The 27,163-nt window shown below is 34.4% G+C and overlaps 1 protein-coding gene across 1 annotated transcript in view; it reads left to right on the top strand.

Moving 5' to 3' along the window:
* LOC149805785 (U11/U12 small nuclear ribonucleoprotein 48 kDa protein-like) overlaps window positions 1-21,431 on the top strand; it is a 30,745-nt gene extending 9,314 nt beyond the window's left edge. Inside the window, exons 4-9 of the mRNA XM_089950472.1 lie at window positions 4,598-4,664; window positions 5,921-5,974; window positions 12,777-12,959; window positions 18,842-18,966; window positions 20,061-20,188; window positions 20,479-21,431. Of these exons, the coding sequence (XP_089806598.1) occupies window positions 4,598-4,664; window positions 5,921-5,974; window positions 12,777-12,959; window positions 18,842-18,966; window positions 20,061-20,188; window positions 20,479-20,932 (1,011 nt within the window). The 3' untranslated portion in view covers window positions 20,933-21,431. The remainder of the gene's footprint in view (window positions 1-4,597; window positions 4,665-5,920; window positions 5,975-12,776; window positions 12,960-18,841; window positions 18,967-20,060; window positions 20,189-20,478) is intronic.
* The last annotated feature ends 5,732 nt before the right edge of the window (window positions 21,432-27,163 follow it).

The following is a 27,163-nucleotide window of genomic DNA, read 5'->3' as shown; positions in this document are numbered from 1 at the left end:
CTCTTTCCAAGCAAATAAACGGGGATTTCCTGCCTCATCTAAAACTTGGTATAATAGTACAATGTGTGTAAAGTTCCCACCCAAATATGCTAGAATTTCCTGTTTCTTTTCCACCAAAATATGCTGTGAAACTTTGTATAATAGTACAATATGTCAAAAGTTTCTATCCAGATATACAAGGATTTCCTGTCTTAGCTGCATAAGCAGAAGGCAACATCATCAGAGTGTTGGTTAACTGTTGCAGTACTAGATGCCAAATCAGAACTTGAGGAATGGAATTTTGTGAAAGAAGTATTTAGAGGTGGTAACTAACTCAAGTACAGTTCTCCCGACTAAAAAAGGTTACTGCTTCAAAGTTAAAGTTATACTCAGTATAGATTTTTGTACCAGTAAATACAAACTAACTGCTTCAAAGTTAGGTCTCAGGATATTTGATACTCAACATCGATTTTTGTGCCAATAAATACAACTGAAGCTACAGCTTTTTACCTTGCTATCATTGAATTCATTCATCCTAACATCTTCTATAGTGTAACTTTTAGCTGGGTGAGTAACATTCCCTTACCTTGCTGGAATTCATCCCAATATCTATAGTATAACTTTTAGCTGGGTGAGTAACATTCCCTTACCTTGCTGGAATTCATCCCAGTATCCATATTATAACTTTTAGCTGGGTGTCAGAGTAACATTCCCTTACCTTGCTGGAATTCATTCAAATATCTATAGTGTAACGTTTAGCTGGGTGAGTAACAATAAGACTTGCACTATAATTCATCTAAATTAAAGGCATAATTTTGACAACAACCGATTTGTTACAATGACACAATAGCTGGAAATAAATTTGGCTGTTGTGGCTGTAGTTGACTATTTGTGAGAAGGCAGATTCAACTTAAAACAGCTTTTCAAATAGAGGTTCTCAATTGGGTAATGATTTATTATCGAATTTATGTAAGGACTTGAATAATGGCTTGTAAAATCTGGATATTATTCAATGAGTTCCATAAATTTAGTATTAAACCATTACCATTTGAGATTCTTTTTATTACATATTTGTTATTCCAGTGAAAATTATTTAAATAGGAAGAAAAATGAATTATTTAATTCATTTTGACAGATGCTGTACCTTTCTTTTGTTGTGTGTAAATAGTCCCAAACAAAGTTGAATTAGTATTAACATTTAGAAGTAGATTATACTATTCTTACAACAGAAAAAGCATCCTTCCGAACATTTTACACAGACAAAAACATTTTTCAACACAGAATGTCAAATGCTTGTGATGTCACAATGTTTGATGCATTAAAGTTGATGATCCATGTTTACATAACCTAAAGATTCATTTTTGCAAAAAAATTTGATGCAATATTCGTGTGAAAGAAGAATTGCTGGATGCAGAAATTCCCATATTTACTGCAGTGTACATGTGATGGATATTTGCAGTATTTGATTTGGAACAGTAGACTACAAAAGATGTAAACAAATTTAATTTGAGTTGGACTTATATCACATATTTACTGCATAAATATGCTGTGGTTGGATAAACTTCTGTCAGTTGGGAGACCAGTTTATGTCTACATTTTTCTGTGAACAGACAGGTTTATTCACTTCTGTAAATTAACATTTAAACCACGCTTGTATATAGGGTTGATTCCATGCTATAGGTATATACCCACCCTCCATGCCCACTCCACACCCCCACTGTCAACTGAGCAATACACTTAGTTTTACTTGTTGTTCTTGTTTTGGGGTTTTGGCCATTTTTTATGTTATGATATGTTATATATGACATAACAAATCCCAGTGGGGGTAAATTGGCAATATTCAGACAGATGAGACCTTTTTTTCCCCAATTCCTTTTGTGACACCAAAATGTACATTGAAACAAAAATTCCAGAAGGAAGTATTAAAAAAGTTTTCCCACAATCCCAGCCAATCAGTTAAGAAAATACTGCACAATAATTTCATTGGCTTATTTGGACCAATCAGAATCACATAAAATAATATGTGAACATGTAATATCAGAAGTATTAAACTGCTCACACTTTAGGTAAAGTGTGCCGACTGTGTTAAATATCTTTATTACTTTTTTTCTTTTTCTTTTTTCGTTAGGTGCTCAGCATTATGAGGTTAGTGTTAGGACTGATCGCCTGGTGTCAGGATAATGGGTCTGGGTGAGACATCATGTTACATATCTGCAGCATGATGCCCAGTGCTAGACATCACTATAAACTGCCACACTGCAGACATCTTAGCAATATGACTAAAAAATTGTTAAAAGTACATTAAAAATCCATATCATTCACACACACTTTTTTTATCAATAAGCTCTCTAATATCAGCACATTGTTTATGACAGCGTGTCAGCCATAGCATAAACATAATCATCACATTTTAGTTGCAGTTTATTGATGAGAACTTATACAGACGTTATCAACCACAGTTCCAGTGGCGTAAGTGATTAGATCATTTGCCTTGGTTGCAGAAGGTTGTGGGTTTAGACTCCAGCTGAGTCGTACCAAAGAGTTATAAAAATGGTACTTGCAGCTACCTATCTTGGTGCTCAGCATTAAGAGGTGTTAGGACTGGTTGGTATGGTGTCAGGATAATGTGACTGGGTGGGACATCATGCCACATGTCTGCAGCATGATGCCCCAGTGCTAGATATCACTATAAACTGCCACACTATAGTGATATGACTGAAAATATTTTTAAAGCTACATTAAAGATCAAAATCATATCATTGGGTTTATACTGGGGGGGGGGGTATTTAGGCAAAATAGTCATTTAGTGAGAGTTATTTATTGCTTTGTTATTCTGAATGCAGTGCTCTTGCATCTTTTTATACACCCAGCTTTTGGTGGACCATATTATGGTATGACAATATCAGTCTGTTAATTTTTCCTTTCACCCATAATTAGTTTTTCTGTATTAGCACTTTCCCTCATCCACTTAACTTCATTGTCCATCATCTACAGTTACTTTGTGGATGGCTTGCATTTGAGGTAAGGCAGAATCCTTTTGGTTTTGAGGCAAAAAGGTCTGATGTCAAAATCACTGTGACTGATAGAAGAAAATAATTTCCACATAATAACATCCATCTAGAATAAAGAAGAACCCCATCTTTTTCATAATCAAAAGATCAAAGGTCCTGAACACTAGAAAAGAGAAAATGGCATCTAAACAATAACATTATTTCATCAACAAGGTCACTGTGGCTGAAAGAAGGATTTCTGTATAGTATTAAACATGACATGCATGGACCAAACATTGTGGGTGGCTTGCTCTTAAGATAACAAAGAAAACTGTTGTTTCTGGGCTCTTGAGATACATCAGTCATAGTAAATTAGTTGTTTTAAGTAACTGTTGTAAACATTGTAAACTTTGACTATGCTATTCACACTTCTTTTAAGATGGTTTGTCAATATGGACAAAGAATTTGTTTATGCAACAATAGATAAATTATTTTATATGGGTACATTTTTAAAAATGGAATTGGCCATCGTTTGGTCAATTGTATATACTGTTTACTGTTCCTCCCTGCCCATTGAATAGACCACCAAGTAAGATGTTTTACATTCATGGTAGCGGAGTGATGCTGTCTTCCACGCATGCATCAGGAATTTAACGAAGGGTCAATGAACAATAGAGATGGAGGTGTTCTGGTCTGATGATTGGGATTGATACAGAAAATGTGAGTGTTCTAAAGGATTTAATTCTGAGTGAAATGAAGAGGAATTTTTTCTTACCATCCACATACAAATGTCAGTTTATGTAAATGTATTAATTGCTAGCGAGCGGCTGAAAATCCGATGAAAGAGATAATGCCTCATCCAGTTGATCTCCACTAACAGAAATGTCAACAACAAGAAAAATGGAGATCTCGCAACCTACAGTACTCATGCTAGATGTCAACGTATGCGGATTATGATATAACAGTGCACTGTTAAGATGGTTTGTCAATATGGACAAAGAATTTGTTTATGCAACAATAGATAAATTTCAGTGCATTTTATATCAAGTTGCGGCTTCCTTTCATGGGGCCTCTGAATTTCTCCACTCCAAACAGCCAACAATGTTGCCAATAATGAAAAAAATTGCCGGATGGTATATTTTGCCACTAATAAGGAAAAAAATTGCAGCTTGTGACATTGTTGAAGCCCTATGCGATCCCAGAATAAACTTTTTACAAGTTATTTTTCATACTTTTAAGAAGAAAAAACTGTTTTTTGTGTACAAGAAAAATACATAAAATTTCAGGAGTCATGCCCCGATTGTTTTATATTATTCATGCATGATCTCTTCCCCAAAATGGTAATAAACTTTTGACGTTTTTTTTCGTACTTGTAAGAAGGACCTTTTTTCGTGTATGATAAAAATAGTATATAAAATTTCAGGAGCCATACCACAACCATGTTATATCCGAATTTGTCCTATAACGGAGCGTGCTGTATCGGGTCACACTGTAAATTGTGTCAGAATCAGTCATAAGTGTTGGTTTATGATAGGAAAATTCCACATGAGGATGAAAATTTGCATGCACATCTTGTTCCTGCCAACAAATACTTATCCAGTTATTTTCACTGATTTCTATTTTTATAGGAGATAGCTACCAGCAATCAAGAATTTTACTATGAAAATGCTCCATATGTAGTCACTGTCAAGCTTGGTAAGTAATGAATTCATCATTTCATAAATAATACTTTTGAGATACAATTTCCCTTGCCAAAAGTTACTTTGCTTGACCGCCCTTTAATGTGGCTTAGGGTTGGGAACAATATTAGCATTAGTGCTTTCATCTGTCATCCTTGTGTTTTCCAAAGTTTGAACTTGAGAGGTTTCCCCTGTATCATGGGCAGGCCAAGTCAAGAAGTCAAGGGTCAAAACTTAAGTAGAATGGGGAAGTTAGCTTGTTTATTGTTTATGTAGCTATGATCATGTTGTAAAAAAAGCAGAGATTGCACTGGTATGCATTCACCCTTACACTCAGAAAATCTCTTTGAATCTAGGTTTTCAGTTACATGGATTGTAATACTGAGCACTGTCAATTACTTTGAAAAGTGGTTATCATTTACATGGATTGTAATACTGAGCACTGTAAATTACTTTGAAATGTGGTTATCATTTACATAGATTGTAATACCGATCACCTTAAATTACTTTTAAAAGTGGTTTTCATTTACATGGATTGTAATACTGAACACTGTAAATTACTTTGAAAAGTGGTTATCATTTACATAGATTGTAATACTGACCACTGTAAATTACTTTGAAAAGTGGTTATCATTTACATAGGTTGTAATGCTGATCAGACTGAGCACTGTCAATTACTTTGAAAAGTGGTTATCATTTACATGGATTGTAATACTGAGCACTGTAAATTACTTTGAAAAGTGGTTATCATTTACATAGATTGTAATACTGATCACCTTAAATTACTTTGAAAAGTGGTTATCATTTACATAGATTGTAATACTGACCACTGTAAATTACTTTGAAAAGTGGTTATCATTTACAGAGATTGTAATGCTGATCACCATAAATTACTTTTAAAAGTGGTTTTCATTAACATGGATTTTAATACTGATCACTGTAAATTACTTTGAAAAGTGGTTATCATTTACATAGATTGTAATACTGATCACCATAAATTACTTTTAAAAGTGGTTTTCATTAACATGAATTTTAATACTGAACATGCAAATAACTTTGAAAAGTAGTTTTCAGTTACGTGGATCATGATACTGAACATTTGTTCTTTAAATAGGTCACTTTATTCCAATATTTATGTTCAATTTGTCAATATGTACTTGCTAATATTTTTGTGTATTGAGTGGTATGTTGTTTTGCATTTATATCTCAGTGATTTTATCTGCAGTTAGGTGATGTAGTTAAGACACTAAATTTCTATAATTTTCATTACAGACAAGAATTGCCTTAATGCAGTACTGTTTACCCATCATGTTAAAAATCATTCAGGTAAGTACAGAGCGAAGAACACTTGCCTTGCCACCTTTTCTTGTCAAGGAAAGTTTATGCTTTAAAAATATTTATTATGGTGTGATGCACAATTTATAAGAAATGCTTTGAAATATATTTTTTTATTATATTTTCAATCTAAAAATAGGACATGTGTGAATTACCTTGCTGAAACATTCACATATCGATCCACACACCAAAATTACGTGGATGATTGTCAATACACATACACCCAGCCAAATTACATGGATGATTGTCAGTACCTATATTCCCTGCCAAATTACATGAATGATTGTCAAATACACATACACCCAGCCAAATTACATGGGTGATTGTCAGTACATGTACACCCAGCCAAATTACATGGATGATTGTCAATACAATACACTCGGCCAAATTACATAGATGATTGTCAATACAAATACACCCAGCTAAATTACATGGATGATTGTCAATACAGATGCACCCAGCCACATTATATTTGTGATTGTCAGTAGATATACATTCAGCCAAATTACATGAATGATTGTCAAATACACATACGCTCAGCCAAAGTACATGGGTGATTGTCAATACACATGCACCCAGCCAAAATACATTGGTGATTGTCAGTACATACACACCCAGCTAAATTACATGGATGATTGTCAATACACATACACTCAGCCAAATTACATAGATGATTGTCAATACAAATACACCCAGCCAAATTACATGGGTGATTGTCAATACACATACACTTAGCCAAATTACATAGATGATTGTCAATACACATACACCCAGCCAAATTACATGGGTGATTGTCAGTACATATACACCCAGCCAAATTACATGGATGATTGTCAAATACACATACACTCAGCCAAATTACATGGATGATTACCAATACACATGCACCCAGCCAAATTACATGGATAATTGTCAATACACATACACTCAGCCAAATTACATAGATGATTGTCAATGCATCCACCTACCCATTTCATGCACATACAAATAGATTGGCTTAACCAGACATACACATATACATAGTCCTAAACATTTAATGGGAAAATTATGAAATGAGTTAAATAACATTATATTCCACAGTGACTTGCAGTGAGAAGGTACAATTTTTTACTAAACAATTTTCATAAAATTCATGTGAGATGAGCATGAGTTTAAGATTCTGTTTATCAGACACTGTCAATGATTTTGTATATGTGATAATGTTGCTGTTTTGCACCACAGTGGGCAAATGATTTTTATATGACTTTATTATGCTAATAACAGTGAGCATTATGTGAAAAATACTAAATACTGTACACATTGCTCTGTCAAATACATTACTTGATCATATTACATTAGTGATAACTTTCTCAGCTACCTCCAAATCCAGCCCTCCCAGACAGAGGGAAAATGTTGTTCTGTCTGTATATTGTATAAACGGTTGGAAGCAGATTACCTCCCTTTTCTAATTGCTAGATGGTTACCATTAAACCTGGATATTCAAGTTTTCACTTTCACTGTCATGCTGTAAAGATGTTCTTCATAGATCATTCATCTTTTAAGTGTTATAGTAAGTCAAAATGTTTTATGTGGTGCGTACAATATTTTTTATGAATTCTGGTGAGTGTATTAATTTTTTTGTAAATGATTGCACCATTTGTTATTGTCTCTTGTGGTTTTAATATTCAGTTTCACCGGAGACATTTTTGGCCCTCGTACTTATCAACTATTACACTCCTAAGTCATTTTGATGATGTAGTTTACATTATTGCAATATATATATATATATATATATATATATATATATATATATATATATATATATATATATATATATATATATATATATATATATATATATATATATATATTTGTTGCATGTGCTTGTTTGTTCCACTTCTTATTAGAGAGATGACAACCATTGCAAAAAGTGTAAATGATATAAGGGTGTGGAGGATGAACAGAAGACATGTCTACAGATACAATTGCTTGTATACTGCAGGCACTCTTTGGTTACAAATACTTTGTTTCAGCTGAAAGGCTGTAAAAATGAGCATGCTCCAATACATTGTAACAAGACTTATACACCTCATGTCTGAATCGTTAGTATAATGGGGAATGTCAAGAGGCCCTCTCCATCACCACCCCATGCAGATGCAGAAACAACACTAAACATTATGTATCTGTGAATACAGTAGAGTCTTTGATTAGTTACATGGATGATGTTTAGATGCCCACTTTACCCCAACCCACCACACACCCCTATGAAGATGCAGAATAGTGCCAGAATATGTTGTACATGTGAATACATTACAGTCATTATTTAGGCTCCTTGGTGATGTTAAGATTCCCTCTCCACCCTCCATGCAGATGCAGAAACAGTAATGGAATATTCTGTATCCATGAATACAATAAAAAGCACAGGTGATTGCCATCAAGCATTCAAATTCCACATGATCAGTATGACTCAGAAGGCATTGTTGTTGATATGTAAATGAGTAGAAATGGCATGTATATATTGAAGTCCGACTGGGCTAAGTCTAGGATCCAACCATTGAGGTGTGAGGATTGACAAACAAATTTACCATGCCAAGGAGGCATGAGAGCTTGCAGTTAGTATCAGTATCACCCCACCCGTGAACCATGAGGATTTACTGTCAAATTGTCAGATTTTTTCCTTGTCCATATTAATTGACTGAACTAACCATCATAGAAAACCATGATGGACCAGTATTCTGTAATGGGATTACTACTGATGTGTTCAGTATGTACAATGATGATAGATGCTGATGATACTTCATTATCATTTCCATATAGAAGGCTGTATCCCTGGACTCGGGGGTTTACAGGAGGAGGACATTTCCCACATTGATGGAGGGGATGAAATATAAATGCTGGAACATGTCAGTCTGCTGGATGAAATTTAGTTGATGGCAATGATAGAGGAAATCTACAGGAGTTTGTCTGCCATTGGGATGCCCTCCTCCACATTCAGTCACCTCTACCTACAAGGTCAGTGCCTTGGTGGGTGAAGATCAGTCAGAATCTTGCCACAATTGTTACAAATTGCAAAAGCTACTTTGCATCTCTAGGATCAGTCATGATCAGAATAACACAAGAGCATCTTTATGGCAAGACATAATCACAGTAACAAAAGAGTTTGCTTATGGTGAGTCATGATCACAATAATACAAGAGCTTCTTTATGATGAGTCATGATGACAGTAACACGGGAGCTTCTTTATGGTGACTCATGATCACAATAACACAAGAGCTTTTTTATGGTGAGTCATGATCACAATAACATAAGAGCTTCTTTATGGCTAGTCATGATCAGAATAACACAAGAGCTTCTTTATGGCAAGACATGATCACAGTAACACAAGAGCTTCTTTATGGTGACTCATGATCACAGTAACACAAGAGCTTCTTTATGGTGAGTCATGATCACAATAACACGAGCTTCTTTATGGTGAGTCCTGATCAAAATAACAAGAGCTTCATTATGGTGAGTCATAATCACAGTAACACGAGAGCATCTTTATGGTGAGTCATGATCACAATAACACAAGAGCTTCTTTATGGCAAGTCATGGTCACAGTAACACAAGAGCCTCTTTTTGGTGAGTCATGATCAAATAAAGGTGGTGCTCTATAGTTTAACATTTTGCATAGAATTTTAAAGAAAAAGAATTTCCTCAGCTTTCCTCACTGGTTATACTCCCTATTTAAAAAAGATCTTGTATATCTTAGGTATAATTCAAAGAACCTTTAATTCCCTTTAATCCAGGTCAACTGATTATCAAGTGACAACAACTGCTTCATACAGAGTTGTCCATCCAATGCTCAACATTTCTTATTTTTGTATGGGCCTTACATACTCTTTTTATCAGCTGGGAGGTAATTCCCTCCAATTTTTATTATGAAGATAATTGAGAAATGAAATATATTAGCTCTGATTGCCCACTAAGATCCTGGATCAGGAATCTGCTTGATTTAGAAACAGACAGACCGTGAAAAGGAGTTTGGAACTTAAGTAGTGGAAAGGATCACAACAGCTGAAAATCTTCCACTTTAAAGATATATGAGTGGAAATCATGTATTGTCAATGACTGGTGTCAAATCTCTGATGTCACACCACTATCAGCACCCATTTCCAGATGGAAAACTTCTTTTTCTTTGTCTTTGAAGACAGGAAGTTAGCTCCATCACAATCAAGGGATACTGTTCCATGATCTCACGCATATTCAGACTTCATGGAAGAGATGATTTTGGTCGCAAAAGGCAATCTCCAACTAGTGGTCCAATTTTGACATATCCAGACCACGCTCACTCACATTATTCTCAGATGTAATCTCTACTGCATTTTGACATACCCAAGCACATCTAAGTTTGAGCCACCATCTTCACTCCCTCACTAAAATATACTCAACTTGTAATTTATAATAATGTAAATTTGATCAATAGTGAGTTACATACAATATCCATAAATTCAAATTACATGCTGTTTGATTCTGACAGTTCAGTTCTTCTAATGACACAACATGGTTTCCTTCCTAAGAACGCTAGTCAGCCAACAAAAACTAATCATTCCCTCTCCTTGGTCAATTTGTAGAGAAAAGCAATGCTGCAGGATCCTTTATGTACCCTCAATATTGCCCAAGATGCATTGACAATATCCACATCAACTGTAAAAGACTATTCCTACTGCTACAGGCAGGAATGCAAGACAACTCCACAGTAACTATCCTTTTAGCTAACGGGAGTTAATAAATCATCTCACAGCATCAGGCGTACTAATGAAGATATCTCACAGCATCAGGCATACTAATGAAGATATCTCACAGCATCATGCATACTAATGAAGATATCTCACAGCATCAGGCATACTAATGAAGATATCTCACAGCATCATGCATACTAATGAAAACTTCAGCTCATAGCAACTTCCTTGAGCCTGGCCTTGAATGTAATGTCATAATTGGGGGCATAGTGGAGTTAGCTGACTTGCACGCCTAGTCTGCGTTCTTTAGCTTCCTTTTGCATGATATGGTTTTGCTAAGGAGAGAACACTGACTCCTTGGGTTAATGGTAGCTGCACAGACAGTAGCCATTTCCCATTCTTGAAAGCACAGTCTTAGACATAGATATGATTTTGCCACTTTTGCTGGATTCGCCTGGGAAACTTTTGATGGGGAGACAATAATCAAGGCTGGAATCCCCCCGAGGTCTCCCTCACAGGCATAAACAAATTGTCTCTTGTTTTGTTAAATTAGCTAAGGAGAAGTTCATCCTTTTAGGAGAGCAATCATGCTCCTACTGGGTGATACAGGTAGAGGTAGGATGCTCAGCATTTCATACTCTTACCTATTCTCCTAATGTAACGTGATCATGTAATGTATTTGATATAGAAAGCAATTTTTTGGTGAATTATGTTTCTCTGATAATACTTACCTGATCACCTTGCAAATAATATCTCCCACCTTCCATTTAGTGGGAACATCCTTTAAGCTTTCACTAAAGTAAAAACCAATGCATTTGGTTTGAATGATAACCACCTAGCAGGTAGCAGAACGGGAGAGTTTACTTGTAAGAGTTGCTTCCCTTTAGATGGTATATTGATAGGTAGAAAGATGTTTTTCATCTTTCTGGGAGAGCTGGATTCAGAGGTAGTAGAGAAAGTTATTTCTAATGTAATGTGATTAGGTAAGTATTATGGGAGAAATGTAATTTATGAAAAGATTTGCTTTTCCTCTAACATTATAGATCTTTTGCACAAGAACTCTTTGATTCCACTATAGTTTTGCACTTTGCATATGGTTTGATTTTTGAAGATTTTCCTCACTGGTTATCCTGGTTATTTATATCTTAGGTATTACTAAAATAGCTTTTGATTCATTTATTATGGTGTATGATTAATGGGTGCAATTTGGGTTATAGAGTATTATGGTGTATGATTAATGGGTGCAATTTGGGTTATAGAGTATTATGGTGTATGATTAATGGGTGCAGTTTGGGTTATAGAGTATTATGGTGTATGATTATTGGGTGCAGTTTGGATTATAGAGTATTATGGTATATGATTAATGGGTGTAATTTGGGTTATAGAGTATTATGGTATATAATTAACGGGTGCAGTTTGGGTTATAGAGTATTATGGTGTATGATTAATGGGTGCAATTTGGGTTATAGAGTATACAGCTCAGCCTTACTTTAAGTGTGAACCTCTTAGAGGTCTGCTAGCTCCACTTTGTCATTTTCACTTTTGGACTAAAAAAAAATTTTCATTGGGAAAAATGAGTTGATAACTTTATTTACTTTATTTTTAATTCATTCATTGCTGTTACATAACTTAGTCAGAAGCTGGCATTTTTTATTCTGGCAAAATTCATTTTCCCTATTTTAATAACTGTTAAAGCTGGTGTTCTTTGGACTATTTCATTTTGATTTATCAGCACACGGGAGCAGCCATTTTATCAGCTGTCTGTTTTAGATAATGCATAGTTTACATTACATAATTACCACAGGTTTGTTGTTTATTCTCATTATAAATGATATCCTTAAAATAATGACAGAATTATGGGCCTTGAAATTTCTGTCATTTTGCATAAGTTCAACAAAATGTGCAAAATACCTTGATAGTTAAAAATACATTGTATTGCCAATACAAAGAGCAAGTCTTTTTGACCTGCCTATCCTGTTTTGATAAAGACTGTTTTGTGTTCTTTTATATGCAAATATCCTTTTGGTGAATTAGTTGCTTTGATTTTTTAGGTACATTGCTTGTATTAAATAACTTTACTACTATTGTTTCAGTGTTTTATGGTCACAACACTTTTCCGGCCACATCACGTGAAGAGGAGATGATTTTGTCAAGAGAGGACAGATTGGCTGTGTATGAACACATTATACAGCAAGCTAGAGAATCCCGAGGAACAGGAACTGATTGGCATAGTGATCCTTTTCTTACTGCCAATCTAGAGGAACTAGCCCAAAAAGGTACAGTTCTTCCTCACTATACAGCATTCCATTATGTGGCTGCCCCATCTTATAATGCTAGTATGGTCAGGGCTCCCATTGTTTTATTATTACTATGTGGATAATTCCACTTAATTTAACTCTTGGCTAGTGATAACTAATTACTGTGATTTTACATTGGTAAACGCCGATATTTTTTAAATATTTTTTATGGATTGTTATAAGATAGCCTTGTTGGAGTAACCCTCACTGTAAGGTACCATCACTTTTAGTGTGGGTTACTTGTATATCTCCCATGAACAACATAACAAAGAGAGAGCACATTAGTAATAAATGATCAATGGATGTGAAAGCTTTCTTCCTGTACAGTCTTTCTTTGACTGGTATGCTGTCACGTAGTAAATTGAATTCCTGCACATTGTTGTGTGTTTTTTATTTTCATTAGTTTCCTCCACTTGCAAACCCACTGACATCACACACATTTATAAGAGGCTTAACTCCACTTGCAAACCCACTGACATCACACACATTTGTAAGAGGCTTAACTCCACTTGCAAACCCACTGACATCACACACATTTGTAAGAGGCTTAACTCCACTTGCAAACCCACTGACATCACACACATTTGTAAAAGGCTTAATTCAGGTTTTTAGAACTTACTGCTGTATCAGAATACCGTATTTTCCGGCGTATAAGTCGATACTTTTTGACTTGAAAGTTCGGTCTTCGTCTTATACTCCGAATCGACTTATATATGGATTGTGTCATTGAAATTGCATCGACTTATATATGGATTACAGTATCCGGTATGCAATTGACATTGCTCTATAATCGGCATAATCGAAAACAGGTCACATAGAAGTACAAATTCATGTTAAATTACTATGTCAATAAATTGTCATAAACTAATATGACTGTGTTTATATTTGTAAGTTTTGTCATTATTTATTTTGCATTCTACGTGTTTTTTCTTATTTCTCAAACATAAAATAAAAGAAAACAATTTACCGTACCAGTAAAAACTTCACCGGGCCGCATAGCACACTTACGGTCTATACTCTATAGTGTACTGTACTACTTCAAAGCATATTGTTTGTTCCTAAAAAAAAAAAAATTGAAATAACTGGTCCATTAATATTTGATTTTCCAGTATAATGTTGGACACACGTGAGCAATTACCGGCATAGCTTTTTAATTGATCCAATTGATCCTACAGAGGGATGTAATCCATATTGACTCGAGTGTTCTATGATTATTTATAAAATAATGTAGATCATGCATTCTACTGAATCCCCCAAATCATATGTTTCTAATTGTATTTGACAAAGTTTCTCAAATAAATTAGGTTTAAACTACACTAAAATCAGATATATAGATGGACTACCAGTACTCATAGATCATCAGTGATCCATGAATTTTAGTTTCGCAATTCAGTTTAAAGCAAATTGTAATGTCAACACTTCACCTATATTCATTCTTAACCAGCTGACGATTCGGTGTCTCTCTTTGATTATACCGGTTGTTGATAAATTGGTCTTTGGCTTCCAACAACAATCAAAGCCAGTTGCCGCAATTGTTTAGACCTTGATATTGGCTTTAGCTGCCGATACTAGTTACCATATTGCCGGTACCCGGTTGTTCTTTATCATTAATCTGCATCAATTATACTATGTAACAAGATAACCGGGTGGGATATTTCGGATTAACAACAGAACACGTTTTGACGACACAGATATATGGTTTAATGTGGCGGTTTATATGAGTAGTGGATGATGAAGATGTGTGCGTATTTATAATCCAAATATTGGATCTATTTAACAGAAGACGCACAGTTTCAAAGATGGAAAAAATATACAAATAAGTTTAGTTCAGTAACCCTAAAATACAGGATAAATGATTTCACAAATGATTCAATAATGGAATGATGAATATAGTTCACTCAAATAGTAAACAATGTAAGCGTTTACACATAGTAAAAAAAATGTATTCGCTCAGGTAGCGAAATTATGTCACTAAACAAGAACGGATATACAATCTATCCTTCCAGTCCTGAATAATACACTGGGTCTTACTAACCCAAAATTAGCATACAGCTAAAAATACATGTGTGGAGATGCACTCCGTCACCCGTGCACCTTATCCGCTCCACAGCTCCTCTGAATCAATTTCACAACCAATATAGACTCCGGACCCTTGGAATACTATGATCACTTGAAATATTAGACCCTCCGGATACTTGAAATACTAGACCCTCCGGACCCCCTGGTCCTTTGACGGCTCTACAGCTGGGTCACCTTAGTCCCTCTGGACACTCCGGATGCTAGACAGTAGACGCTCCGGCACCTTAAACGCTCCGGACACACGGACGTTTCTACCCTCTGACAACACCGGACACCCCGGATATTCCTACCATCAAAACACTCACTCACTCAGCTGAAAATATACCCGATACAGTGTACTACACTTGATACAGACATAACGTAAGGACGTTATACATGGTAAGTTAAAAAGATTATATTATAATGGCAATTACAAAACAGAGGTTCAATAGTAAACCTAACCCTGCTTGATAAGACAGTAGTAAACAATTCTTTTAAGAAATGTAGCTTTACATTACCAATATAAATCTACATCGCAACAAGAATAAAAAATGCACGCATTATGGTATGTAAAGAAAACTATACAAAGGCAAATATGGTAATACACTAGTTATCACTTAAAACCCAAAACATTACCTACCCCTACAGCTGGAGTTGTGCGAATCCTTTTAGCAGGCCGCTTGCTGACAAAACCATTAGTATTGTAAAGGTCCTTTACATGTAGTAACGTATTTATACTTTTAGAATTTTCGTTATTCTTTATCAAAGGCACCTTGCACGTGTGGCACAGGACGAATCGTACTCACGATTTCGAAATACATAGACCATATTATAATCACCCTCGGGTATCGTTGTACAGAGAAAAAGAAACGAAACCCGAGTACATGTATTTAATTAACATTTACACCATTCCGTGACATGCTACCTGTTTTTAATATCAATGGGATTAAGTACAACAGGAAATGATGCCCACTCCCTTCTCTAGATGTAAATAATGAATTTAGCCATGGGCATTGTTTTCATTGCTATAGTACGGGCACATTTTAATGAGTTCGGTATATTTTGATCAATCTTTTCATAGCATGCACAGCCACGTGGCTCTTGTTGCAATGGATATCATAATTAAAACAAATATGGTTTAAACTTAACTAAAATCAGATATATTGTGAGCGCGCGCGTGCTTGTGTGTGTGCGCATGAGAGAGAGAGAGTGAGAGATGAAAAAAATTGTCCGTGTACAAGATCGTTCTTTTATTCAGGGCGGTTTTTATTTGTAACTTTTGCAAAGACAAAAAAGACGGTATTTTGAGTTACCTGACGATTGTGATAATCCTCATGTATTACGAGCCTACTATATTCCATTATCAATAAACACCTCTAAATCAACAATTCATTCTTGTTTTAATTATGATGTACATTGTCACAACAACCACATGGCTATGCAGTGTTATTTACACGGTAATGAAACATGCTTAGCGCTTTGGCTATAACTGAAACCAGACTGCCAGTAGGGAAATGAGGCTTATTTTAGGGAAATGAAAATCTGTCAACATTTTATTGAAGTCATTGTCCATACAAAATTTGTTATAAGGACAAGAGATCATACCCATTACTTTGTATTCGAACTCGCCGATAAAGATAATAGTGGGGTATAGCATTGAATAGATTAGTAATAAAATGTTAATTATATCCAAGTCCAAACAGAACAAACACTTAAAAATAGTATATGTATATATATATATATATACGAATCGATTTAACGGAGTCCGTCACTTTCAAACTTACGATAGAAAATGACAAGTTTGTATAGGTTACGTTCGTAACTACAGGTAATAAAATGAACTACAACATGAATGTGCTTTTCAATTATAATAAGACAAACATGGACTGTTTATTCAGCTGTGTCAATTGATAACAAAATATAGCAGTTCAGAAGTAAAATCACAAGCATGTTAGCATCGGTAATGCAATTTCACGATTGCCGGTAATATGGAATATCATACAACGATACCATCAATATTCATGCAACCGGAAGTTACTACCGGTTGTATAAAATACAAAGCCAAGTTATTGACCTGGTCTCGTCTTATACTCCGAATCGACTTATATATGGAGGAAGGATGGAAAATTTACAAAATTGGTCAATTCGACTTATACTCCGCATCGACTTATACGCCGGAAAATACGGTAAAATAATTATTGTTGCATTTATATTCAGCTCATAGTACCTGGAGTTTTAAAAAAAAATGTATTAACATACATGAAAACAGACTCAACAGTAAAAAAAGAAAACTTATGGTGATATTATATATGAAATGCTTAACAATAAAGTCTCTTTCTTTTGATAAGTTTATTAAGGAAACATTTTTGACAATTTATAGTGACTTTTCAGTTTGAACATTAAAAAAGGGATGATAGTTGTAGAAAATTTTGCATTTCTTTTGCTGTCGAGTATAGCTATGTCCAGCATATAATTTCTTTAATAGACAGTTTTTGAAACGACTATAATTGACCAGTAAATTGTTTTTTTTGCATTTCTTGAGTACCTATAGGTATTGGTAATACTGAGTACGAGGTCAATCAGTACTGAATGCCTGAGTTTGTGATACAAGGAATGAATTAATATGAACTTAACTATTTTAATAGGGTTAAATATTGATTGCAAGCAACAACACTAGAACTGTTCAGGGCTTAACAATAATGGTTACTTGATTGCCTGAGGCAAGTGTACCTAAGGTTAGGCCAAGCAAAAGTTAGAAGAGTTTGTCTGACAAGGCAGGTGATTTTCAGTTTTTGTTTTTTATTCCACTCCATTTTATCCATGTACACTTCAAAACAAATGCAGGACTGTTCCAGAAATATTCCATTCTCAATTCAAATGCCCTACTCATTGTAAATCCATGCTGCTGTAAGTTGTCTATCTTGATAAGTTTGAATCCAGTAGATGATTGCATGTCACATGTGTGATACAAAAGCATCAAATATGTGTGCAACATTCACTATTTGAACAAGATTTATCTCTTAACCAAACTAGCACATTTTGCTTTAAAAATAGCCTAATTATTTGTTGTCTCTCAGTCAAACCTCATGTAACCATATTTGATAACATTACATAAGACTGATGCACAATAGTGTTGGGTGTAGGGCACAGACGTAATGTCAAATGTACAAACATAGAAGTGAGTTTCTTTGATAATGGAAAGATGTGTAAAGGTGGCTTGATTTATAACGAGGATGTTGTAACCATTTTATGAATCTTGTAGACATGTTTTATTACATTTATTTTTCAGAATTTTAAAAAAATGTTAAAATATTAATAAAAAACTTTATTTTTTTTTTCTGTTTTTATAATAATTTCTAACCATATACCATTTATTATTTGGTTTTGAAATGTATGTTGATTTAGATACAATTTGTTTCAACTAGAAATGGGATTGTGCCTTATTCATTTATTGTTAATTGTACATTTAAAATAAATGTGACTGTTACTAATTCAGTCATGCTTACCTAATTTATGGCACTGTTTATTTCTTTCTTTTTTATTTGATCCCCAAAATAGGTTGGGGCAAGTAATGAATTGGACAAGGGAAGTAATGAATAGGTCTGGGCAATTAATGAATTGGTCATGGCAAGTAGGTTCTGCAGTATGGAAAGTTTTTAAAAAAATGAAGTGGAGCCATGTTATTCTTAGAGTATATTTATAATTGAATCAAACCCTCATTCAAGTAGCTCAAGTTTATTCTAGTTAGAATTTGTATGGTTCTGAAATGGTTGGTCCCAATTTTGCTTTTCTTTCCTATTCAGATAAAAATGAAGGCAAGACCCCAAAATCTCGCCTTGAGGAACTTGCAGCCCAGAGAGACTTTAAGAGAAGAAGACAATCCTACAGAGCCAAAAATGTGCACATTACTAAAAAGTCCTACACTCAGGTAATAACATCCAAAGACATTGTCTATTAAGTTGTTATTAATTGATCTGACATGTATTCATGCCTTTGGGTAAGGAATGTCATTCTTTGCAGTAAAATCTATAGGAAGCTGTCCTTCCTTTCCAACTTTCATCAACTTCATTATATATCAAGGCTGATATTACAAGTTTGTTACGATAACATTTTGGACTATATATTATAAAATAATATTAAATAACTCCACTGTATGAGAATACTGTTAACAGTGAATATTTACGGTCATGTTTGTGATCCCCATTTGCCTGCTTATGAAGAGTTCTACTACTTATTGTTGTGTCAGGACTCTTTTCAAAGAAATGTATTAGCTGCACTTACTGCCTCCATGAACAGTTAACAAATTGTAGTTTAACTTGTTCACATTACTACCTTTTCATGTTTGACCTCAAAGAAAATAACAACATACTTTAGTAATTCATTGTTTAGTAACTGTTCAGCATTGCTATCATTTTTGTCAAAAATTGAAGATTGTTCAGACCCTTTTTATTCTGATAACCACAAAAATAGAAATTGGTGTTGATGAGGGAACAAATTTACAGAGACTTTAATTGCAGCTGAAAAAGAATTAATAACTACTTTTAATTCAGAAACAGAACTCCCTAATGTTAAGGTTAGATAAAAATGTATTTTAAATGAACAAATATCTGCTTATTATATGTCATTCATGTATCTGTATTTCTATATATCTATCAGAATAGGCTGTCAGCTGGTCTTGATATCATATCTGGTTATCTTTGATCCAAAACTTTTGGTAATATGAACCGATTTTTACAACATAAAAGTATTATGAACAAGAGTAGAATGAATCTGTCTACAAACAATTAACACCATCATCAACACAAATGTTTTGCTACTGTCACACTGGCATATGTTTAATAAGTTCTCTGAACAAAGTATAAACATATAAAGTTTAAATTGTAATATGTTCACTGTTTATAAACAATTTTTCTTTTGAAAAAGAGATATTTGTGCATGTGTCTTGACATATAGTTGATTCTTTATCATTCCAATATTGCTATGTTTCCTTCATTTCTGTTACTATTTTTTTCTTGTTTTAAGATTATAAGAGAAGTAATAGAGAACCAGACAGAGATATGGAGTGATTTTCTGAAGAGAGAAGATACTGGGAACCAGTCAGATACAGTACACACATATGATCAGTCAGCATTAAACACAGAAAAAGAGGGGTAAATCTGAAAGTTTTTAATTTTTTTCTAATACAGAATGCTAACTTTTTCAACCCTGTTCAAGATGGGCCTGTCCTTTTCTTGGATTACCTTTCAGAATTTGTATTCAGTACACGTTTACAATCACAAGTGCTTAGTGCATGAACCACAAATAATTTTTTTTAGAAATGAAGTGTTATCAGTAATGATCAGATATGACTTTATCTTACTGAACTTCCCTTTCTAAAAATTAAGATTCCATTACAATCACAGAGTAAAGAAATACTTAATTTTGTTCTTTATATTACTAGAATGGACAGAAAACAAGACATATTTTCTGGTATAGACAGTGATGTCAGTCAGAGCCAGTATCACAGAGAAGAGAGTGGGCAGAGGAGGCAGAGGTTTAGAGATGATAGTGAAGACAGAGGACAAAAGCATCACAAGGGAAGGAGAGATGAAAGCTCTGAAAGGTCAAGCTATTCCCAAGAGGACAGTCAAGAGAGGTCCAAAAGATGGGAAGACAATGTAGATAGGACAAGAGGGAGCAGAGATGAGAGTCATGAAACATCAAAGAGAAAGAGAGAAGATGAAAATGAGAGTGAGGGCAGCCTAAAAAGAAATCAAGGTGATAATCGTGGCAGTTCTAGGAGACTTGAGGACAGAGAAAATAGTGAAGATGATTCAAGACGCAAACACAGAAGCCATCATAAAAAACATAAACATAAACACAAAAAACATAAGCACAAATCAGCAGATCAGTGACAAAGGAGACAGAGGTGGAATAAATGCTGTTCTCTTAGCTTTACTCATATCGAGTGAACACAAGTTAACTTTCCTGCAGTCAGGCTTCAGGCACAACAGTACTACTTTTGTTCATTACACTCCTGCCCAGAACGTTACTATTTCTATTGTCAAGCATTGGTGCAGATTTTGGGAAAAACAAATTTATTCATATCAATCTGTTTCTTCCAGTCTGCATTCTCAGATGAATGGATAAAGTTGTGTCCTTAATGATAGTTTTATATTTTCTGTAAGGGCAAATGAGACTGTGTCTGTATATTTTCTGTAAGGACAAATGAGACTGTGTCTGTATATTTTCTTTAAGGACAAATGAGACTGTGTCTGCATATTTTCTTTTAGAAAAGATCCACATTTAGGTGTGCTCTTGGAACATGATAAATTTTAATAATTATAATTTAAATTGGTCATATATAATTGAAGCAATATCCAAAGACAGGTCACAATACACCTTTCATTTGCATATTTGTTGTCTTTTTTATGAATAGTTTGTTTCATCAGAAAAATATAAGTCAAATATATATTTAGTTAGAGCAATTTTCTTTCTTTTTAAAAGATATACCTATATGTTTGTTCAAGAGATAAATGGTATGGTGTATGCACAAAACACATACTTCTTTGGGCATTTTGAGCTGTGGTTTATCTTGGGAAACTATCAATACCCCACCCCCCAGTCACAAAAACTTCATTACTGGCAGTTATTTGAAGAAGAAAAAACTCTTAGAATCATTCTGCAAATAAATGTGATGTGACTGCATTGAATGCAATGCATTTTTCAAATAAAAACAAGCCTGAAGTATCACAAGGATATCTTCTTACTTGCCATCTGATTGAAAAAACAGTATGGGTCGAAAATCTTCTTACTTGCAATCTAATTGAAATAAGAGTATGGGTCAAAGAATATTCTCCAGTATTACAAGCACTTGTCTGCGAGCTATCATGAAATGTCTCATGATTAACATCAAATAGATGTTTATAATTCTGTTTGTAAAGTATTGATGATGCTTTGTTGTGATATCTTCTTGATGAGGTTACATGTTAATCAAGAACGCAAACCATCAGTTGTCATGAAATTTTATAGGTTACAACAGAATTACAAATTGAAAATCACAGCAACCTTTATCAATTCCAGGTCAGTCAGTTTAAAAATAAAAAATAAATAAAAATAGCCATATGTTAAAGTTTAATTATGAAATGTGATTAATTAATTGCATTATAAAAATATTCTTAAATAGATTGAGGTCTTCAAACTGCTGTACCAAAACATATTGGCTTTGTTATTCAGAGGTCATAAAGTATCAGGCTTGGAGAAGGTCCAAGATCACATGGTCAGTAAAATCCTTTTCTTTCTTCAAATAGTTTTTTTTTTAAATGGCTAATGCAGCCTATAGCCCATAGTGGCACTATCACCAAGTTATATTAAGGTAATTTAAACAGGTTTCAAATCTTGAATTCAGTGGTTTAGATTCTTCAGTTAATGTTTTTTGCTGTAATAACATGTAAGGAATACAGAAGGTGGATGCCTCACAGACCAGCTTTAAACTGGAATAGGCCAGATTGAAACTAATCTGGCCTTGACTAGGTTAATATCCATGACAAAGTTAAAGTTCACATAAACTGAAATAGTGTACTACACTTACACAGGTTGTCTAATTTAAATTAAGAACAAATACTGTCTAAATAAAATTTTGCAAGCGTAATATATTGATTCAACAATTGCATAGACTACATGACTTCTATAAATACTATGTGTTGCAAGCAAATTTGTCCCATCCCCAACTATTTTAATTGCCATATAATCAGTTGTCCATCTTGTGTCACTGTCGGGCAGTATCTTAGACCAAACTACCAATCCGATCCAAATAAAGAGTAGTGTTCCTAAATGACAGCCAAGTTTGGAATCCCCTTTGTGAAGTTTGACCATTTGTAATGTGTAGTCTGTGCCTTTAAGTGTCCACTTTTTTTTGTTTATGTGTGATGACAACCAGTTGAATGCAGTTTAATGACATTAAATAGTGACAACATGAGTTAAATATTGTCTTTTGTAATATAACATGACTGTATGCCTCGTTTGTGTTTAATACTGTAATTATTTTAATTTAGGTGCCCTTTTTTTAGCCTTTTTCAGTTTTGGAGTACACTTAACCACATGCATTTTAAGGGGTTTCAGATTTGAAGGTGTCAAATTTAGAGAGTTTACCTTTTTTGATAATGAAAATTTTGATTTTTGACATGCAGGTGATATATTTAGATTCTGTGATTTTATTTTGTACAAAACAAGGTTTTAATGTTACTTCCATGTTACATTCATGTATGCTGTAGATTGCATCCAACTCTTGGATTTAAATGGGCAGTTAATTTGTGGTCTGAACAAAGCTCTGGGCATATTTAATTAGCAGGTAATAACTGCAGGTGGCCTTGTGGTCTTTGGCCTTTTGTGACAATCAGTATTGTAATTAAAACAGGAACTGACTACTTATTCAGAGGTGCCAATAGTTGAATATAAGAGGTCACTACCCTTGCACAAGTTGAAGATCGGAATCACAACCATTTTTTAACAAAAGAAAGATTTCAGTAGCAATATAATCTTTCCCTGTCTCTTCTTAAGTTCATCCAATTACATGCAAGATCACCTTATTACTATGTTGCTCATTGCTGAAAATCTGACCTCAAGAGTGTTCACAAGCTCACCCAGTCAGATGTCTCTTTAATATGCATGGACATCACTCTTACTCATCTGTTGTTGATGCCATAAGCTTACATGCCAAATATGACTTCTGGTGCCATAAGCTTACATAACCAATTATGACTTCTGGTGCCATAAGCTTACATACCAAATACGACTTCTCGTGCCATAAGCTTAAATACCAATTATGACTTCTGGTGCCGTAAGCTTACATACCAAATATGACTTCTGGTGCCATAAGCTTACATACCAAATATGACTTCTAGTGCCATAAATTTACATACCAGATATGACATCTGGTGCCATAAGCTTACATACCAAATATGACTTCTGGTGCCATAAGCTTACATACCAAATATGACTTCTGGTGCCATGAGCTTACATACCAAATATGACTTTTGGTGCCATAAGCTTACATACCAAATATGACTTCTGGTGCCATTAGCTTTCATACCAAATATGACTTCTGGTGCCATAAGCTTATATACCAAATACGACTTCTGGTGCCATAAGCTTACATACCAAATATGACTTCTGGTGCCACAAGCTTTCATACCAAATATGACTTCTGGTGCCATAAGCTTTCATACCAAATATGACTTCTGTTGCTTACATCCTTGGCCATCAGATGCAACATAATTTCATTAATGTGCAAAGATGTATTTCAAAATTGAACTCATCTGAGGTCTTGATATAAACTTGTATACCTCAATTTAAGGCCTTGAAAGTCATTGATTTAACCTAGGTCATTGAAAGTTATTGAATTTTAGAGATTTGTTGTAAACTTATATGATTGAAAATTTTACTTTCAAGTCATTTATTTTATGTTGTGTGAATATTTGATGTATGGTTTGATTTTCTGTCACATGCTAGCATTTCCATTATTATCATAATCCATATGATGTAATCAGATATCATGCATAACACCCCTTTACATGATGTCACTAACACGCCTTCACTGCACTGAGTTTAATTGACACATTGCATCCTGGACAAGGCATGTCGCAGTGTGAACCATGCATCAACAAAGTTTTACAAATGTATGTGATCAATACAGGCCACCTAAAAAAAATCTAGTATGGCTGAATCCCAGCGCATTCATCTATGAGGATTTAGTGATGGCAGTTTATTTTCAAAGCTAAGAGTTACATCAGATTATTGGAGCTGGAAAAGTGTTAAAAGTGAGAATTTTAGCTGATGCGCTTTGACTGAAATTGACGTCTGAATTAAGTGGGTCATGCATATAATCAGAACTGGAACTGACATCAATTTGATAACGTGTTACACTGCCAACTGTCAATTTTTTGGCAAAAATCGGCACACCATAAAACAGATTCATAGCTTTTCAAAAACTAGACATGTAACTTTAATAGGTCTGAAAACCATCTTAAGAGATACAATCTACTGGGCTATTCATTAGGCAGTGGTTAGTGCCAATCTATGAACTTATAAAAACCAATTATCTCATTCACATTCTTGAGGAGTGTTTTAAAGTATTGTCTTGACATTTTATTTATGACTTAATTTACAGGTACAAGAAAGAGTCCAATTGAAACAATGGATAGTAATACAAATTTATATTCTTTGGTTCACATGGATTTTGCTTCCTTTTTGGAGTAAATCAGTTTAAGGTGAATTCTAATGTACAATCGGTACAATTTACTGCCAAATTATCCTAGATGGGAAAAACATGGGGATAAATGTTTTCACTGTCTTCTTAATTAACTAGAAGAAATTCAGGGATATCACACATTTAGTTTAGGGTACTATGAAAGGTGTTTACATTTTTGACATATTTGCTGATTTCCATGGGGCCCCGAGTGGCCGAGTGGTCTAAAGCGCTCTCCGTTACGGATCACTGCCATCTCACCTCTGTCTGCGTCAGTTCGAGTCATGGATTCGGCCAGTGTAGGTATGTGAGAAAGCTTGCTGGTAGCTTCTCGAGGGTCTGTGTTTCTTTCTGGGGGTTTCCCCGAGTTCTTCCTCCACCATTAATACTGGCTGCCATGTATAGCCTATCGTGTGCTGAAAAATGGCATTAAACCATACAACAACAACAAGCAGATTTCCTTTTGTTGACAAGAAAACTGCCGATCTGACTACATGCTATTTTTAGATTTCAATTTTCAGTCAGCTTTATGTGTAATATCTGCAGGTTTATGAATGAAAAACACCCCCATAAATATGTAATAATATGACCATTGGTAAATCAAGAAAAGCTAATAATTCTCCTTAAAAATGCATTATTGGAAATACCTTGAGCGTAGCTACATATAGCCTTACCAGGGTTCAGAGAAATTTAATAAATAATCTAAAATATAAAATTAGAAATAAACATATTTATTTTATCAAAATACATGTCTGAACAAGCAGATGATGACATTAACGGACTAATAAGACTCCAACCGAGTGTAGCTTGAAGAAAGATAGATGGATATTGAAGTGATAAATGAATAGTGAACTATGGCTATCTCCTCCTACCCCCTTTTTTTTCTACTCCCCCCTTACTTTCATAAGAAGTGGGAGGCCCCTCCCCCCCATTATGTAATATCCAGGCGGCAACTCTGAAGTGAAAGCACTGGAGTTACAGCTGGAGAAGAAACTATAGAAGGTAAAGAGCAACAGTTAATCTGTGGGTCCAGTTACAATGACTTTTTTCATAAATATCGTCTCCCTTTCACTACATTTATTTCAGTATTGTTTTTGTATCTGTTTCTTGTATTTAAATTAAAAAATGAAGCAGAACAACACTGAGTAGTCACTGAAAACTGGTCATTGAATTTCAGTTCTCCTGATATGTATGAACTCTCTGCATGGAGTAGGACATCATACATACTTGATTTAAGTGCATATAAACAAAACTAGTATTCTCTCATTCCTATTTAAGTTTGACATTTCACAGCACTCGTGTGAGAAAGCATATGGAATATGCCCATTTCACATGGCACTTGGCAACACTATAGATGTGATCAATGTGTTGATGACATCATGAATATCAATTTTTATTCAGAGGATAAATTATTTCATATATATATATATATATATATATATATATATATATATATATATATATATATAAAAACATAATTTGTAATTTTACAACAAATTTGTTTTGTCTGAATATCTTTTGATGCAAACTAAACTTTTCAATACTCTATCTACTGAAGAAAAAAATAATTAAAAACTAATCTAAAGCTATATCCATATGAATGATAGGTCATTTGTTCCTGTTTTTTTTGAAGTAGATATAAAAAAAAAATGCATCACATGCATTGTTGTGGGATAGTAAATTCCCACATCATCTACATACACCTCTCCCTCGATAACTTGCACACAGCGGGGTCCACATAGACCACCACACTATAAGCAAGGGCGCGAATTACCAAGAGACTGCACAAAGCTCTGCTAGACATTGAGAAACTGCAGGTGTGTGTGTGTGTGTCTGGAACTGGCTGTTTAATGACTGAATCCTCGTTTTACAATCACATTGATAATAACACGCTTTTTTA

This window comes from Sinohyriopsis cumingii, chromosome 2, assembly GCF_028554795.1.
Source record: "Sinohyriopsis cumingii isolate HCF-2022 chromosome 2, ASM2855479v2, whole genome shotgun sequence".
NCBI classification, from domain to species: domain Eukaryota; kingdom Metazoa; phylum Mollusca; class Bivalvia; order Unionida; family Unionidae; genus Sinohyriopsis; species Sinohyriopsis cumingii.
This window is presented reverse-complemented; position numbering and strand designations above follow the sequence as displayed.